Source organism: Rattus norvegicus, chromosome 8 (genome assembly GCF_021556685.1).
Source record: "Rattus norvegicus strain SHRSP/BbbUtx chromosome 8, alternate assembly SHRSP_T2T, whole genome shotgun sequence".
In the NCBI taxonomy this organism is placed as follows: Eukaryota; Metazoa; Chordata; class Mammalia; order Rodentia; family Muridae; genus Rattus; species Rattus norvegicus.
The window spans coordinates 111,225,656-111,245,307 of NC_141541.1; the positions used below are offsets into that span (position 1 = coordinate 111,225,656).

The 19,652-nt window shown below is 44.0% G+C and overlaps 1 protein-coding gene across 2 annotated transcripts in view; it reads left to right on the plus strand.

Annotated features, from left to right (window-relative positions):
* The window catches only part of Ryk (receptor-like tyrosine kinase), a 72,927-nt gene that overhangs the window by 16,657 nt on the left and 36,618 nt on the right, over window positions 1-19,652 (plus strand). For both annotated transcript variants that reach the window (NM_080402.3, XM_087560234.1), the window contains 3 exon segments: window positions 10,620-10,741; window positions 16,467-16,566; window positions 17,562-17,696. In NM_080402.3, the coding sequence (NP_536327.1) occupies window positions 10,620-10,741; window positions 16,467-16,566; window positions 17,562-17,696 (357 nt within the window).

Here is a 19,652-nt window from a genome sequence, read left to right on the forward strand (position 1 = left end):
TCCTGCAGTTTTCTGCTTTTTTTGGTTGTGGTTTTTCTAGCCAGTATGAAGTACCTCATTTTTGTTTTGACTCTGCTTTCCTAGTATTGAACGATGTGGGGCATCTTTTCATGTAGTTCTTTCTATGTCTTCTCTGGGTGTTCAAGTCCGTTGTCCATCTTTAGACTGGCTGGCCGTGTTTGCTGAATTGTAAGAATTGTTTATAGATCCAGAATTTAGATGCTTGCCAGGTGTGATGTGCAGGTGCCGTTCTCCACTCTATATGTTTTCCTGTCTTTGTAGGGGTGGGTTTTTTGTTTGTTTGTTTTTGGTTTTGTTTCTGGTTTTTTGCATAGAATTAAAAACATTTTTTCAAATGAATTTTAGTCTATCTACTCTTTTTTTCCTTTGTTTGTTTGCTTTGTTTTATTTGAGACAAGAGTTTCTTTAAGAAGCCCTGGCTGTGGGGTGGGAGAGATGGCTCAGCAGTTAAGAGCACCCGATTACTCTTCCAGAGGTCCTGAGTTCAATTCCCAGCAACCACATGGTGGCTCACAACCATCTGTAAAGAGATCTGATGCCCTCTTCTGGTGTGTCTGAAGACAGCTACAGTGTACTTATATATAATAAATGAATAAATCTTTAAAAAAAGAAAAAAGAAACCCTGGCTGTCCTGGAACTCACTCTGTAGACTATGCTGGCCTTGAACTCAGAGATTGGCCCACCTCTGCTTCCCTAGTACCGGGACTAGGGACTAAGGGCATGTGGCACCGCTGCCGGCTTGGTTTATTTTCCTTTTTCATCCATTGCTTGTGCTTTTGCTCTCATACTTTAAGAACTCGCTACCAGGGGCTGGGGATTTAGCTCAGTGGTAGAGCGCTTACCTAGGAAGCGCAAGGCCCTGGGTTCGGTCCCCAGCTCTGAAAAAAAAAAGAACCAAAAAAAAAAAAAAAAAAAAAGAACTCGCTACCAAAGTTATGAAGATATATTTCTAATATTTTCCCCAGAGTTTTATGGTTTTAAGTCTTATGTTTAGGTCATCTATTTTAAACTAATCTTGGTCTGCAGTGTCAGGTAGGGATCCAGTTGCATTCTTCTTACAGAATATCCATTTGTCCTGCCATTGTTTGTTGACGATGAGTAGTATTTCTCTGGCAGATGATTTTGGTTCCCTTATCAGAACTTGAGTCTTCAGTTATTGGGGGATGGGAGGCAGTCTCAAGACAAGGCTTCTCTGTGTAGTCTTGGCTGTCCTGGAACTCACTCTGTAGACCAGGCCTGGGCCCAAACTCACAGAGATCTGCCTGCCTTTGCCTCCAGAGATCTGGGGTAGTGCTACCTACCACTGCCTGGCAAGTCTTCAGAATTTTATAACTTTATTTCTGGCTTCAATTCTGTTCTGTTAGTTTACACGGCTGCCGTTATGTTAGAGCCATTCTTTTTTTTTTTTTTTAAAACTTTCTGAGTTTATAATCATATCATTTCTCCCTTCCCCTCAAACTTCCCATATATCCCAATTCATGGTCCCTCTTTTTAGAGAGAGGGGGGCAGGGAGGAGGAGGGGACAGGAGGGAGGGGAAATTGATTCTAAATATATAAATACAACCTGCTCAGACCGTATAACATTTATTTATGTGTGTTTCCAGGCCTCTTTCCCTCACCCACCTTAGATGTCTGGTTTTATTCTTGTTCTGCAGTCCTGTTGGTGAGGCTCTATGGCTGCTGCTGATTCTTAGAATCTTCTCTTCTTCCACAGGGATCCCTGAGCCATAGTTACAGGAGTTAATGCTGTAGATGTAGCTGTTGAGATTGGGCTCCATAACTGCATTTTGCTTGTTGTGGTTTTCTGTAAAGGTCTCTTTCCACTGTAAAACAGAAGTTTCCTAGACGAGGGGTGAGGTTTATCTGGGTGTGGGACAAATGTTTAGAACATGGTTAGGGATTCTGCAGGTTTAGTAAAGTTGTAGCTTCTCCTCCAGATGCATGACTTCACTAGCTGGGGGTAGTTGGCTAGGTTTCCAGGACCAGGGATGATTTCCCCTTGTTGAGTAGGTCTCAGGTCCAGTTAGAGAGTGCTGCGTACCGCTGAGGCTGAGGTGTGTGTGTGTTGCTTCTGCGCTGTCTTGACTTACATAGCTTTGTAGTGAATTCTGAAACTTTGAAATGCAGATCTTCTTTTATGTGCTTTGAAAAGATTGTTTTGGCTCTTTGGAGCAACTTTGCGATTCCATATCCATCCGAGGATCTACTTTTCTATTTCTGCATAAAAGGCAGGCGGACTTGGGTAGAGATTGCCTGACTTTGTACGTTTGGACTCTATCACCATTTGACTGACCCTGCTGTCTTCCCTCTGTAAACACGTTTTTCTGTTTATTTAGTTGTTTCAGTAACTTTGTATTTTTTAACTTAGTTTTTCATTTCTTTGGTTACATTGCTTCCTAAGTATTTTATCCTTTGGAGTGCAGCATTAATGGAATTGGTTTCTTAATTTCCTTTTGGAATTTTTCTGTGAGGAATTGGCTCTTATCATACCTTCTGTCTTTCCATCTATTGCTTTGCCCAGGATGGTCACTCAGAACCCTCTTCTTTTTTGTTGTATGATCTTTACTATAAATAACCTTATGCCCAAAAGACCCCAAAAACTGTTCCCTAAATCAAAATTTATTTACCTTCCTCAGTCTCCCCAAATATCAGAACCTATTCTGATTTTCTTTCAGATGTTCCTCTTTGGACCATGATGCCCTGGTTTCCAGAAGTCTTTCTAAAGGCATCTGCTACTGTAACCAACCCTTAGACTCATTCTCCTCTGGTCCTCACCGGCAGGCACCGAGCCTTCCTCCGGTTCCTTTCCTGGCCCCTGATTTTCTCTCTTTCCTCCGCTTTGGCTTGCTATGAGACTGGCTCAACTGATGCATTGTGGAATGTGTCCTTTTCCTCAGTACCACTCCCCAGTGTCCATTCAACCTGTTTGATGCTTGCCCCACCAATCCCCATCTCATAACCTCGGTTAGCCCATCCCTGAGCTCAGTGTGCATTTGGTCAGAGTGATTACAGTCGGAGCATTGATAATTGGTAATGGAATGGGCAGACTTCACTGTCTTCACTTGCCTGGTTTTCACTTTGAGTAAAAGAAAAAGGAGATTAAACACAGAAATATAAAATATGATACTCCTTGTAAATTTAGTATTTGTCAAAAAATCAAGATAAAATTGTTAATAATTTTTAATTTTATTTCATGGATGTCAATGCAAAACATTGTCTTTATTGATCATTTGGAAGATATATGTTCATATCATTAAAGAAGAAGAAAAATATTAAACATTCATTATCAACCTTTGGCAGGTAATCTTCCTAGCTTGTTTTCGCATTCTTGGTATTCTTATAAAAGGTAAAGAAAGCAGACAGGTTATTCTTTCTAGCCCACACGTGTTTCCTGTCTCTGTGCCCTCTTCTCATCCACCGCGGACCAAATTTTGGCCTGGACATCTTCTGCCTTAAAAAGGTGGTTTTGTGGACTGGGGATTTAGCTCAATGGTAGAGCACTTGCCTAGCAAGCGCAAGGCCCTGGGTTCGGTCCCCAGCTCCAGAAAAAAAAAAAAAGATCCTGAAAAAGGTGGTTTTGCATTTCCTTATAGCTGATAACTTTTAAAATAAAAGCTATTTTTATATATATGGGGAGGGATGTGGCATGTGTGGGGGTCAGAGGACAACCTTTAGGAGTTTCTTCTTCCACTGTGAGATCTGAGCATTGGATTTAGCTGACCAATGCTTGTCTACCTAGTCTCTTTACCTACAAGGCTATCTTACTGGCCTGGTGTTTTGTTTTTGTTTGAGAACACTATTTTATGTTATTCAGTCTAACTAAAACCTCAGTAAGTAATGGAGATGCCTTGAACTCCTGCTGCCAATTACCAGCCTGGTCGCTGATAGCTTTATATAACTAGCGGGTGGGTGATTTGAGAGAAGACAGTGTCTGTAGTGTATCTGTCCTTACTTATGTGTGCCTTACGTATGACTATACTAATGATGGATATGCGTGTCTTCTATTTTCTGTATACCAATTTCACACCCCAATGACATTCTTTATATTTCTATGTTTAGGTATGCTTTACATTAAACGACATTTGTTTTGATTGTGTATAATTGTCTGCATGCATTTGCACTTCATGTGAGTGTGGTGCCCATGGAGGCTAGAAGAGAGCACCCGATCACCTTCAATAGTAGTTACAGACAGTTGTGGGTGCTGGGAATCAAGCCTGGATCCTCTGCAGGAGCCATCAGTGGACTTACCCACTGAGTCACCGCTGCAGCCCCAGGAACATTTTGTTTTGATTTAATCAGTAAAGATTTACAGTTATTTTATCTTCGTACAGCTCTCCTTGGTAAGAAGGATTCTGCTTCCTGTTAAAAACAAAAATTGTATGCTTTCTTCGTATGATTTAGAGTTACTTACTGGGGTATGAATATGTAGTTGGCTCTTTTCTGAGGCCTTTGAGAATGTGCTCTTTGCATAGGATCAGAATTTGTCTGGAAATGGACTTTCTTGCTGGTCTTGTCTTCCCTGGAAAACTCATGCATTGTTCTAACATCCTAGAATTTTCCATGCCAGTCTCCAGGCTAGTGAACAACATGGCCACCCATGCTAGTACACATGGCCAGTCTGAAGTGTGTCTTCACATCAACCCACTGTCAGTGCTCTAGGTGGAGATTCTTCCTAAACTTTGGTCTTTCGTTTTAGTTCTTTACCAGATTTTGCCTTTTACTCTATCTCGGTATTTTAAGGGATGTTGGAGGAAGGGCTTTTAGTTATTAATGCTTTGTCATTACTAATGTCAACTGTAGTATACCAACGGTGACGTCCTCATGGTAATTTTTAATCGAAAAGATATTGGGGTGGGTGAGCATGTGCAGCCTTTTTTTCTAGCTCTTATAAACCTTAATGGATTTTTAATAAGAAATGTCTCAGTTGCTTTTCTGTTGTGAGGAGATACCTGACCAAAAAAATGCTTTAGAAAAGATGGCAGGGAGCAAGGCAGCAAGCAAGTGGGCCTGACACTGGAGCAGTAGCTGAGAGTTCCATCTCATCCACACTCACAAGGCCCACCAAAGCCAGTGACACACCTCCTCCAGCAGTGACACACCTCCTCCAACAAGGCCATACCTCCCCGTCCTTACTAAACAGTTCATCAACTGTGGACCAAACCTCGACCATATATTCAAATATATGACTCAATAGGGGCCATTCTCATTTAAACTGCCACAGAAAGTAGTTGAATTTGGTTTTAGTGACTTTCAAAATGGTATATGCATATTTAAATGTTTTTGAAAACTTTTAATTTTTTTTACTTCATAAAAAATGTTAACTTATTATAATTTTTAAAGATAAAGTCTTAGTAGATTGTTCTGGATAGCCTGGAACTCACTATGTAGGATCTGCCTGCCACTGCCTTCTAAATGCTGGGGTTCAAGGCATGTACCACCATGCCCACCCTTCATAGAAAACTTAAGGAGAAAGAAAAGAATACAGGGGACATAAAAGTGACTCATAATCTACTGTTCACTTCTGTCTTAGTTAGGGTTCTATTGCTGAAAAGAGACACCATGACAACTCATACAGAAATATATTTAATTGGGGCTGGCTTACAGTTTCAGAGTTTCAGTCATTCTCATCATGGTGAGAAGCATGGCACTGTGCAGACAGACATGGTGCTGGAGAAGGAGCCAAGAGTTCTGCATCTTGATCTGCAGGCAGCTGAAGGGGACTGGGCAGAGCTTGAGCATATATATGACCTCATAGCCCACCCCTACAGTGACATACTTCCTCTAACAAGACCACATCTTCTCCAGTAAGGCTACACCTCCTAATCATGCCATTCCTCATGGGCCAAGCATTCAAACACATGAGTCAATGGGGGCCGAACCTATTCAAACCACAGCTACTTAGTATATTCTGGTATTCACTTTCTTTTAAAAAACGGAACATATATAATGTGTACATTCATATATTATTCATATCCATGTCTGACTTTAATTTCTTGGGTATTTATTGAACACTTTTAGGTACCAGGCAGTTTTAAAGATTTGCTCCATATAATTTATATCTTGCCTGTTTTCACTTAGTGTTAAGGTCTGGACAAGACTGGTTCACCACAACTGTATTTGTAGAAGCCCTGTCCCACTCATACTGTCATAGCCCTTTTCAGGGTTTTGTAGTTCAATCCGTCTCCCTCCCTCCCTCCTTCCCTCTTTCCTTCCTTCCTTTTTCCTTCTTTTGTCATCAGAGTTATTTTTGCGTTGCTGGGACCAAAAGACCCGACGGAAGCAAGCTGAGGAAGGAAGACTTGTTTGGCTTTCTGTTGTAGAGGGTCCAGTCTGTCAGGACAGTGGGAGTGCAGGCAGCAGCTTGTTCACATGGCAACAGACAGGAAACAGAAAAGGCAGGCTGCAGCCAGTGCAGACACAATCTTCAGAGGCCTGCTCTCAGTGACCTGCTTTTGACAGGCAGGGCCTGCTCCCTGAAAGCTTACTCCAGTCTTCAAAATCGAGGCACAAGCTGAGGGCTGGGCATTTAAACATGAGTGTCTGGTAGCAGGGGATTCAGAGCACAGCAGGTGTCTAGTGTGGATGAACTGAGGACTGTTTGGATCCAAAGGCCTAATCCCTGGAGTATTGCCTTTAGGTGCTCTTCTGCACAAAGAAAGGTCTAGATCATTGTTTCTCAACAGATGTGACTGTTGTTTGTTTGTTTGTTTGTTTGTTTTGAGAGCCCTGGCTGTTCTGAAACTCACTCTGTAGACCTGGCTGGCCACAAACTCACAGAGACCCATCTGCCTCCCTGCCTCCCGAGTGTTGGGATAAAAGGCGTCACCAGCACTGCCTGGCATGACTGTTGTTTATTAGTCACTGCTGTCTTGCTAGGAATTTATATTACTTAGAAGTGTAGAGTCACAAGTTGCCACCACTCCCTGCCCAGCATTCAGAGTTGTATTTAAAGAACATGAGCATTTCTGTTATAAAATCAAATCCACTCCTAAGAAAACTTTCAAGAGTGCTTATTCACTAAAAATAACAGGATTATGGTGAAAAGAAGGTTCAGGGCAGACTATTCAAGACTTCTACTATTTCAGACCAGAGAACACTAACAATAGCATAATTGGTACCTTATGAGGTAAGGTGGGTCGCCTAGTCAAACCACTTATTGTGGCTGCGGCTCCCTGGGAGCAGAGTAAAGCTATTAAAGTCTAAGAGGATGGAAATTGCAGGCCTCGTGGTTGTGCAGCCCCTTAGGTTGGGGCTGGCCTAAGAGTGGTACGGGGGAGTTCAGCTTGCTCTGCCAGGAAGCATGCACAGGCCAGACTGTGCTCCTCTGGGAGCCCTTGCGCATGTGCTCACCTTTAATAGTCTTGAAATAGAGCTGAGAGGGCGTGTGCACACATGCCTACCTTGAGGCTGGGGAGGTGGCCCAGTTAAGAGCACATACAACTCTTGGAGAGGACCCAAGTTCAGTTCTCAGCACCCACATCAGGAGACTAACAACTGCCTGTAACTCTAGCTCCAGGGGATCCAGTATCCTCTTCTGGCTTCTGCAAGCACTGGCATACACACCCTTCTGCCCCAGTTAGAAAGAAAATACGTTTTTTATATATGGCTTTATGACCTGGACTCAAATCAAGATGTTGAACATTGCCATCCCTGCAAGAAGTTCCTGAGCTCTCATCTCATGCTTTCTAGATGGGCACAGTTCAGAGTTTTATCACAATACATCAGTTCTGTACGCTCTAGAAGTTTTATCTAAATAAAGTCAGATGGTTTGATATTCTCATGTGTCACATTTCCTTCACCCTGAGAAGTCCATCCTTGTTGCAGAGTCTGGTTTTGATTGTAGAGTAGTATTCCATTGTTGAATGTAAACAGTTGGTATCAAGTTCACTGTCCGCTGGTGAGCATTCGCATTGTTCCCACTTCTGCTTATTAGTAGTAAAGGCCTGTGAACATCTGCACGGCGTTGTGAGGATACAGTGTTTTCATTTCCGTTGCGGAATGACCTCAAGTGTAGTTGCTGGCCGTAGAGTCGGTGTGTGCTTAATTTATAAGCAACTGTTAGCTTTCCAAAGCAGATGAGCGGTTTTTCACCCTGGAAGGATGCTCTGAGCTGACTTGCCAGCATCAATTGTGGTTATTCTCTAGGGTCCTGCTAGTGGTTTTCATTGTGCTTCTAACATTTGTTTTCCTGAAGATTAATGATATGTTTTAGCACCTCTTCACATTTCCACAGCCCCGTGTGTATCTTCCTATGGAGCGTACCAATCTCCCTTCTACTTATAGAATGTGGTTGAGAGCAAAGTTTACTTAGGTCTTGAGAAGAAGCCTGGGCCTCTTCAAGCCCATTCCTTGTGGTTTCTCTGCACAGCCCTATCTAAAACATACAGTGTCTTGGAAGAGGGCTCACCAGCATTTAAAGGGGCAGCCAGTCTTTCCCTGTAAGATTTCTCCTAAAAGCACTTGTCTAGCACAGATTTTCCATTGCTTGATTTCCAGAGTGTTTAACAGTTTCACAGTGCAATACAGCTATAATGCCTTACTTACCATTGTAAGTGTGAATTGAGTAGGAGTAGGGATAACCTTACATTGTTGATGGTTTTAGAAAGAAGAATGTAAGAGTTCATTATTGAGCATGCTGGCTGTATGACTTTGTAAACGTTCGTTATTAGACTGAGAAAGTATCTGTCCGTTTATTATTTGTTGTCTGTTTTCATCCGTATAGATTTTCAATCTATATGCATCAGTGTTTTGTTTCAAAACAGGGTCTTATGTGCCCAGGTTGGCCTCAAACTTGCTAAATAGCTGAGGGTGACTTTGAAGGCCTGACCTTGCAGCACTGCCCCTGTGCTGGAATGACTGGCGTGAGTCACCACACCCGCCTTTATTGTTTTTTCTTTTCTACTAATGTGGTGAATTTCTGACCTTTTAGAGATTACTTGGCTATGCAGTGTTTTCCCTTTTACATGCGTTTCATGTTTTATGATTACTCATGAGTAAACCCTTTGGGTATGAGGGGCTGTCAGTCTGTGGCTGTGACTGTGGCTCTTGGCTTTTGATTTCTGTATATGAAGCTTTGCTTCTTACAGTGCTGTATCTTTTGTGTACAGAGGAGCTCAGTTGTAAGTTTTATTAACTAATGAGTCCTTTCACCTTGAGTTATAATTGTGTGTTGTCGTTCTGCCTCATGTGTCCTTTTCTTTTTTGTTATTTGACATATTTCTGAACTTTGTTTTAACCCCGTCTTTATCAATCTCTTTAGACTAGCATATCTCAGGCTTGAGTGAATTTTTGTAAAAAGTTTTATCTGTTATTTTTATGTGTATAGGTGTTTTGCCTGCATGCATGTCTGTGCATCTTATGTGTGCAGTGCCCACAGAGGCCAGAAGAGGGCCTTTGCTGTGAGGTACCATGTGTGGACTGGGAATCAAACACAGGTCCTTGACAGAGAAATCAGTACTCTTTAACTGCCAAGCCATTTCTCCAGCCCCTTAAATGGATTTAAACTGTATTATTGTGATTATTGATGTTTTCTTTGAATTCATTTTCCATTCGATCTTTCCATCTTCCCTGTCTCCTCTGTATCTTTCTCTATTACCACCAGCCCCCACCTTATGCTCCTGAGCATTTTCTGTCTTCAGCAGGCAGAGCCTCCTGCACTGGCTTCCAGCTTTCCCTTGTTGTGTCTGGCACCTCCTGCAGGATGCATAACACCGCGCTACTCAGACCGCAGTTTTGACTTAAACGTATTATCAGATCTGGGTCAGAAATGAGGAAGGAGCTTTGACAGATAAACTGTCTGTGGCAGAGCTGTTGGTCTCTCTTTGTGTGCTGAGGGATCTGAGGTATCCAGATGACTTCCTTCATGCCACCCCTCAGATACAGACCTGCAGCGCATGCTCAGTACATGTGCCATTTAAGTTTCTGTTTGTCCTGTGTGAGTACTAGGGACATCTGGACTAAACTAACAGTAAATAAGTTTAAATAAGTTGCCTGTCTCTAACACTTGGTGATAGTTCCTCCCTCTCCCTTTTGTCTAGAGTGCCCAGGACTCAAGGTCACTGACTTGGTAGCATCAGTAATTAGCTTTGTTGGTAGTATTGCTTTCTTTTCCTGTTATTATCTTACATCTTTTTCACAGAGGGTTGATTTTTCCACTGACGGTATCAGCTAAAGGCTTTCTTCAGCGTCTGGAGAGATGGCTTTGCAGTCAAGAGCACAGGCCCACATGTAGCTCACAGCCTTTTGTAACTTCAGTACAGGCAGTCTCCCTCCTTTTTGAATCAAAGTGTGGGCCAGCATTCGAGAAGGAGTGATGTTTCTTCTTTGGTGCTCTTTGGAGAGGCACTGGATCCAGAAGACAGAGTGGCTACAGGTGGTCCTAGCGCAGTTGTCTCAGAAGGAGATCTAGATTTGAATGCCAGTTTCTCTGTGGGCTGTGAAACTAGCATCCTGCTTCACAAGGCAGCTCACATGCCAGCTGTCTACAGTGCACACTCGTGCAGCAGCGCATTCTCTCTGCCCTCTACAAGGATTTGCAAAACTGAAGGCAGTTACTTTGAAGACATTTGGTGGTTAACTGCTTTTCCATTTTTTTCTAGGTCTTGATGCAGAACTTTACTATGTGAGAAATGACCTCATCAGTCACTACGCTCTGTCCTTTAACCTGCTAGTGCCCAGTGAGACAAACTTCCTGCACTTCACTTGGCATGCAAAGTCCAAGGTAAGAGCTGCTGTCAGACAGTATGCCAGGGTCACTCAGTCTTCAGAGGCAAGGGCTCTCCCTGAGGATGGACCTTCCTCTCCACAGAAGGGTCATTGCTGGTATAGAGCATTGGGTCTTTTCGTATCTGTATCTGACAGATATAGTCTTGAGCCTGCTCCCCTAAGACTTTAGATTTAGGTGGCCACCACGTGAATGATCTGCAAATCACCCAGGGCTGGGTCCTTTGAGGCTCTTCCAGGGGGATCTGGATCCAGGAGGAGAGTTGGATCTGATGGTGAGCCTGCTCATATAGAGAAGCCATATATGGCTGGAGGACTGGTGTGAATGGCTGAAGAGAAGCATTGCTGAGCTGGGTCTTCCACACACACTTGGTGACATGAACATAATTTTCCAGTTCACAATGGAAGCAAGGTACAGCACATGCAGCTTCCCACATACACCATTCTAAGCCCTAGTAACCATAGATACTGAAGCCAGGGGCTTATCAACTTCCTGCTGTTCATTTATTGATGAATTTTTCACCTCTGACTGCCAAGGAACCTTACATCCACATTTCCCAGATTTGCCAGATGATACTGTGTGTACCATTTGCTCTCCTCCCTGCCTTTGAACTCTTGAGCTGTTTCAAAGTGAATTGAAAGCATTGTGTCCCCTCACTCCTAAATGTCTTAGCCTGCATTTTCTAAGAACACTGGTGTTATTTACACAATCCAAGCACAGTTATCAAAACCAGGAAGTGTGGTGTTCTAACTCCCAGCACTCAGAGTTCATCAGGTACCCTCCGTATTTTATGACTAAGGTTTCACTAGTGATTGATGTCCTTTTAGTTTGTGTCAGTCCAGAGTTCTGTTGCCCTGTTCATACGCTTCAGCTTAAGTTGTTGGTAGTGGGGAACCCATCACAGTGGAAGCTAGCTTGGAAGAGTTGTCTGTGAATATATATGCTTGCAGGGGAAATACTGATGGGACCCGGTGTAACTCTAATGATTCTATCATCTCGCAGATTTCTCTTCTCTTTCCTCCCCTCCCCTCTTTGCTCCCCTTCCCTCTCCCCTTCCCTTAAATCTCTTCTCGCCTCTCCTCCTGTCCTCTCTCTTTCTTTTCTTGAGGCAGGGCTTTATTCTATAGCTCTGGCTATGTATAGACCAGGCTGGCCTTGGACTCAGAGATCTGCCTGTCTCTGCCTTCCAAGTGCTGGGATTAAAGGTGTGTGTCGCCACTGCACCTGGATAGCAGCATGTATTTAACTGTACATTTGGGCTTCTTGATGATATTACAGTCCCTGATTCTAGTTCTTAGGTCATAGTATCTGGTGATTTTTAGCACATCTGACTAATTGCAGTTTATTGAAAAAGTTAATCATATGTGTAGGTAGTATATGGATATGGTATATGGATATGGTATAAATTCCAAAACCCTGTATGGGTATACAGTGAAAATGAAAGTTTCCCATCGTCATGGTAGCTTGCTGAGCAAGCTCATCTAGATCACTGTCCTCGTTAGGCATTGTCGCCTGATTCTTGTCTCCTAAAGAAAGGTACTGTATGTGTGTGCAGTATGCACATGTACACCTAAGTGCTTCATGCTTTTGTGTAGTGCAGAGTTGTGAGCAATGTGTCCTGGTAAAGGGGCACTGTTCCTTTGTAATGCTTTGTGTGCTTCCCCCTTCTAATAACTGTATCATGATTTTCTTATATAGTTGTGCTCTAGTCATTTCCTACAAGAGGAAACTGCGACCCAGGTTTGGGAAGGACTTGTTTAAATGAGTCTGGAGGCTGAAGAAACGGGTGCCAGGGTTGAGCTGACCTGGCAGTCACCCGAGAAGGCAGTAGCATGTTAGGGTCTCTTATCACTTGATTCTGAGATACAGTCAGACTCCAGAAGGAAGGCTGTCTCTCTCAATGTCTAATACTCTGTCAGAATCTCTGTTTGGGCTGTTTGAGCTCTTGCCAGAAGATGAAATATTTGCTTCCGAGGATCTCCAGACTCCCCAGTGTATCACTTCAGCAGTGCAGATATTTTAACATCAGTTTTTCCACATCAAAGCTTTTCCTTGGTAGAGTTCTCCATTGTTTACGTGACTGGTCTTGCCAAAGATTTCAGTTCCTTCAGTGGCTGGAACTGTGTGTGTCTTTTCTTAACATCTATGTCACGTATGCCTTACTGAGTGCTTAAGAATGTGTTAATTGTATTTTAAGATGGGAGGAGAACTCTGGTATTGATTCTCTCACAAGAGTAGACTACTAGGCGGTCTTAACAGATAATTAGTTTCTTGTATGTTCCAGAACATTCCCCAGTGTTCAAGAAAAAACATGCAACTGTGTCTGTTAAGTGTCAGTAGATATGCTAGATAGCCAGAAGGCAGAGGCATAGTAGGACGTGGCAGAGGACTCCCGCCACCCACTCTGCTTGGACTCCGTCCAGGAGGTTCTGCGGGGAGCGTGTCAGAGCTCCAGCAGCCGCTCTGGGGCCGGCCTGCTGTGTCCCAGGGAGTGAAGCAGCCGTGAGAAGGGCAGCTCTGGCAGTTTGAGAGAAATTAAAAGGCTGTTGATTGTAGGCAAGCAAGTTCACTTTCGATGTGTTCCAGAAGGAGACGGCTTTATTCATCATCTCCCATTCACACAGCCATGTGTTCCAAGTAAGGAAAATACCAAACATGCTTGTTTTTTAGCTTATTTAAATATTTATATTTTCTCTAGTTACTTTTCTGAAGTATTTTGGCTCATTTATTTTCTGATAAACAACTGCTACACAGAATTTCTTTTCCTTTTTTGGGGAGTGGGTGGGTAGGCTGTGGTGTCCTTTCTAAATAGATCTGCTTCTTCAAGGGTGATTGACAAATGGCATTCCTTAAGATCAGTACACACCAAAGTGGGAAATACTGTATCTCAATGATTGGCAGTTTCTTCTCTGACTCCAAAAATTACATTTAAAAACCAGGTATCCTAAGGACACCAGTGTGAGGAGAGAACTGCCTCTTAACGCTTCCCGTGCTCATTCGACTGTCAAAAGGAAGTCTTGAGGCAAAGGGCAAGCTTCCATGCTTCTTACTGGGGGTTCCTCTGAGCTGCTGCTGCTTTCCTTAGGCCTTCCCTCAGCCTCTTTGCCACCTCTGCCTGTGCTCCGCTCCTTATCTTGCAACATAATTTCCTCCCTTTTCCCTCTTCCAGGTTAGACTGAGATGACCCTGCCACTACTCTTGCCCCTTGCCCTAAGCTCTGCTGTTAGAGCCCTCTGACTTCTTGGCTGTACCCAGTCTTTGCTTTCCTAGCTTTGGTCCCTGAGGAGCTATTCCAGTGCTTATAGTAACCGAGATGTCATAAAGGAGACTAAAGCTTATAGGAGATGTTCAAGAAGGACACTGAGGGGCATTCCTGGGGAGTAAGCAGCTTCTGGAAAAGCATCAATGCCACAGACAGACAGACACACAGATGTGGGCCTCAAGCACAGCTCAGACCCTAGCATTGGAAACTGACAGCATGGCAGGGTCTCTGGAGAGAGACTCTGATTCCCAGGCAGGAGGCAGGAGGCAGGAGGCAGGAGGCAGGAGGCAGGAGGCAGGAGGCAGGAGGCAGGAGGCAGGAGGCAGGAGGCAGGAGGCAGGAGGCAGGAGGCAGGAGGCAGGAGGCAGGAGGCAGGAGGCAGGGACTGGAGGGGGGAAACTGGGTATGACATCAAGTAACTCACTTGCTAGGTAGGAGATCCTGGCTTCAGGGAGTCTGTTAGCTAGGAACAGTGTCCAAGTGGGGTGCCTGTCTACTTGTGAGAGGAAGCAGCTACAGATACTAGGAACCCATAGTGTCTCTCAGTGGGGTGCCTATCTGTATCTGTGAGAGGAGCTTGGCAATCAGGTAAGCTGAACTCTATCTGGAATCCCTACAATTTCGGTGTTTGAAGTTACCAGATGGGCTTGCCTAGTCAGGAGTTGGAGGAAAAGAAGAGTGAGAGACAAGTTGAAAGGTTATCCTGTAATGAGGGGGCAGGAGCTCTCCTTGGGATTGGAGAGAGAGCGCAGGGTTGATATTCTGATAGATCTGCCTGATGCTGGGAAAGACAGAAAAGATTCCTCCATGCTAGCTGAGAGGAACAAGAGTTTGGCCTGGAAGGGAAGAAGCCAGGCTGGTAGCGTGTGTTGCATCAGTGAGGACCGTGGGTGAGGTTGAAGAGGAGCAGCCATTGAGCATAGGACTGAGGGGTCATCGCATGTATCATCTCCCCAGCAAGCTGAGCCAAAGGCCATGGGGCTGCGGGCGGTGACATCCAAGTGTGAAGAAGAGGGAGCGAATGGCTGAAGGTGTCAGAATGACTGTGTCAGTGATGTGGGAACATGAAACCAAGCGTCCTGGCTGTGCTGGGAAGGAAGGAAGTAGTTTAATTGACCACTGCTTTCCCCCTCTACAAGCGCAGCCCTTGGCTCATAAACATGCCTCATAAATGTTGTCTGACTTAGAGTAGTGAACACAAAGAACTGCTTTTGTGGGGACCAGAGGTGGGTGGTCAGAGGCAGTACTGGGGTATTTGATGGAACAGACAGTATTTTTGTATCTGTTTTGGACATGGAGAAGTTGAGTGGTATGATAGAATGAACACTGAGTTTCAAAGTTAACAGAAAGATGGGAAGAGACAGAATGAGCCAGCCTTCAAAGTTTTGTAGAAACTTGTGTGTGACATGTGGATGGCCTGAGACATGCCACCGTGAGTAGAAGTGCGCTTCAGAATAGAGGGGCTGATTTCACGAAGGATGTCTAGAGAGGCCTTAGAGCCTTACATTGATACTAACCCCAGGTGTAGAATGTGGACATAATCAAGAAGAGGAGGAGCCTGAGGGGAAAGCCACATTGAGGGAGATGATGAGGGAGATAAGGTTATGAGAGGCTGTGTGCAAATCCCTGGGTTGTCAGGAGGCTGGTGACCACAAAGAAGTGCAGCTTTGCAGTGGGAGAGGCTGCTGAGACCACTGCGCCTGCAGTGAGCAGAGGGTCTGAAGCCAGTCTCACAGGCCTGTTGTGTCAGTCAGCACTTCTGCTCCTCATGTGATGTGGTCCTCATTTTCTAAAAGCTGAAGCTTGGAAAAGTTGCTTGTTTGCGCAGGCCACATTGCCTCCTGGTTCTAGATCTCTCTCAGGCACCCTCCCTAGCTTTATGGTCCTGTGCAGAGAGAACATGCCAGACCTTACAGTCAGTGCTGTAAGGGTACCTTAGTGATAGCTCTCTAGCACCCCTTGGTGGCAGTCATGGCATTGTGATGAGCTAAGTAAAAGACTGAATACTTCCTCTCCTGTGGTTGACTGTTGATTTTAGGTCAAAGGGTGGTCCAGTTCCAAATACCTAATAGATGGTAGCCTTCATGTTGAATTTCTATCTAGTTGAAAATTCTTAGCATGATTTCAGTTATATTATGTTATATTGTATTATATTATATTATATTATTTATTTATTTTTGAGACAGAGTCTCACTTTGTAGCCCATGTTGACCTCAAGCTCCCTATATAAACCACATTGACCTCAAACTTACTATATAAACCATACTGGTTTTAAACTCACAGGGATCTCCCTACCATTCACTGTAGACCGCTAGGGTTAAGGCCTGCTCTTTGGAATCTTTTTGGTAGTGGACTTTTTACACCTGTGACTAGCTTTCATACTGCTTAGCCAATGAACTCATCAGTAAGGTCCTTTTCTGCTGTTGCAGGTGTAATGCTTTACCTCTCTTCATTTTACAGGTTGAATATAAGCTGGGATTCCAAGTAGACAACTTTGTGGCCATGGGCATGCCCCAGGTCAATATTTCTGCTCAAGGGGAGGTCCCACGCACTTTATCAGGTGAGTCAGGAAAGACAGACGTAGCTGTCCCCATCCTATCCCTACAAGGACAGTCACTGAGTGCTAAGCTTAAAGACCAAATGTCACTAAAATCTACTACTTCGTCATTAACATTCCTATATTTATCGTTAAAAGTTAATCCTGTTAGAAAGGCAGTGCTGTTTTTAATTCATAGCCAAGAACTGTCAGCTTTGTTTATAGGTTTATTATAATTTCCCCCAGTAACAGTGTCTTTATTTCCTGGGGTACTTTAAATCCACATATACATTTTCCACAGAGAGTATTTCCAAACATGTCATCCAGCTGTCTGCTTGTACTGTGGATGTATTTGTTATTGGTGGTGTGTTATTGTATGTTGGCATAGCTCGAAGCCCAAGGGGAACTCTCCTGGCACCCGGTTCAGGGTGGCTTTGGTTTTCCCACATTAGTTAGCCAAACAACAGGAAAGTCTCCCTGCCTTAGGAGTATGATGATGGCGTGCTTTATTCTGGGTGCCCCATGTCGGCCCCACACACAGCAGTGCACACGTGTCGTCAGCACTGCCTTCTTGACACTTACATCCCTCGCATTGCTAGGACAAATATATAGATAGATGCATTTGTACTGCAGTCGTTCCTTTCTTGGTGTAGCTTTGATACTGTTGCTGGGGAGACTGGTGAGATCAGCAGAGTTTGCCTTGTGTTTCTGTACATTCAGTATATTGGAAAGCAGAACATATAAGACAAACTGGTATATTCAAAAGCCACAGGAAGGCTTGGAAGTAACCGTCCCCTCCTCTGTGCCTTGAGTTCTGCTTCGGTCGTCCTCTGGATGTACAGGGAAGGAAAGACAGATGTCCAGAGCAGTGGTGAAGGGGTCTCTGAGAGCCTCTGTCTGGTCCGCTTATTGAAATATTCCTGTTTGTTTTATTTAAGCAGAAATAAAAGAAAATGTTGTATGGTATTTACCCTGATTTTTCGGACACTAAAGTATCCTCTCTTATTTCTTTCTAACAGTGTTTCGGGTCGAGCTTTCGTGTACCGGCAAAGTAGACTCGGAAGTCATGATACTAATGCAGCTCAATCTGACAGTGAATTCTTCAAAAAATTTTACAGTTTTAAATTTTAAACGAAGGAAAATGTGCTACAAAAGTAAGGAATTTATTTAACAAAATGTGTTTCATGTAGCTAAGAGGTCAGTGAAAGACTGTGTTACCTGTTTAGAGATTTAATCATGATCAGGTTTTGATTATACTTATGAGAAAGCAAGGCATGTTAGTCGATGGACTCTGTGCTGAGTGCTGCCTTGAGCGTCTATGCAGGATAACACTGCCTCTTGCTCTCAGCTCCGTTGGAGCCTTGTGGGTGAAAGTTCCATCAGGAGCGGAGGTGGTGCCGCATGCTTGGAAGGTAAGGGAGGAAGATAAACCTCCCAGGCCCAGAGCGACCCAGAGCCATCCAGAGCCCAGCATTTGCTCTGTGGGCATGGGCTCTGCAGGACCTTTGTGTTGGGGTCACATGGGCCTGGGTTGAACCACTGTTGAATCTGCTGTTTTCAGGATGTGGGGAGTGTTATTTTACCACTGTACGGCTGAGGTCCTTGTCTATAAAGTGTGCATGATGCTGTTTCAGAGAGGTTTTAAAGTACTGAAACCTCGTCCAGAAAGTGACATGTGGGCGGGCACTTGATAATTAGGGTTTGGAGTATATCATCCATTGCCCAGGAAATCACTACAGATAGTAGTGAGTTCTAGAGCACCAAGGCTGAGTTTTGAAATTTTCAGATTTATTTTAAAGATCTAAATATTAATATTTTATATATGTGAGTGCATTGTTGCTGTCTTCAGACACATCAGAAGAGGGCATCAGATCCCCTTACAGATGGTGAGCCACCATGTGGTTGCTGGGAATTGCAACTTCTGGAAGAGCAGTCAGTGCTCTTAACCACTGAGCCATCTTTCTAGCTCCAATTTTTAAGATTCTTAAAGGTTATCTAATCTTCATGTAGCCCAGAGATAGCACTTCCATAATTTACAAATAGGTAGAGCTGTTTACTGTTTAAGGTAGAAACAAAACAAATATAATTCAGTGGGTGCTTCCCATGGTCTGTACACTTCACATGCACTAAATCTGTGAGTCTTACACCAACTTCAGGTGGAATGTTTTCAAAAAGTCTGAGTGACCTGGCCAAGGTCAGACAAAGGGCTGTAGCCAAGAGGCAAGCGTGTGCCCCTTCTTTGTGAAACTGTACAGTTTCCCAGTTGAAATTAGCAAGTGAGTTACAGTGGCAGATGCCAAGATACAGGGCAATAAAAAAATCTGTATTTCATTGAAAAGAGACATTTTTAAAATAAAAAATTAACACCCTTAGCTTTAGTTCTATGACTTACATACCTGCTTCAATGTAAATTTAAAGCCTAAGGGGACTGAAGAGGCTTTACTCCAACCTAATCTTTTTGCGATTGGCACGAGGACACGGACACTTTAGAGTAGGAGGCCTCCTAGGTTTGGTAACTACTCAGTAGGGATAGATGGAGGATGGATGGATGGATGGATGGATGGATGGATGGGCGGGCGGATGGATGAATGGAGAGTAGATGGATGGATGGGAGGAAGGAGGGATAAAGGGTAGATGGAGGGTGGATGGATGGAGGATGGATGGGTGGAGAATGGGTAGATGGATGGATGGGTGATGGATGGATGGGTGGATGGATGGATGGATGGATGGATGGAGGATGGATGGATGGATGGATGGAGGATGGATGGGTGGATGGATGGATGGATGGATGGAGGATGGATGGGTGGAGAATGGGTAGATGGATGGATGGGTGATGGATGGATGGATGGAGGATGGATGGATGGGTGGAGAATGGGTAGATGGATGGATGGGTGATGGATGGAGGATGGGTAGATGGATGGATGATGGATGGATGGATGATGGATGATGGATGGATGGATGGATGGATGGATGGATGGATGATGGATACTAGGGTTGGACCTAAGATGTGCTAGGAGAGTGCTTTACCATTGAGCTATATCCAGAACTCTTATTTTAGAATTTTTATTTTGGTTGGGGATTTAGCTCAGCAGTAGAGCGCTTGCCTAGCA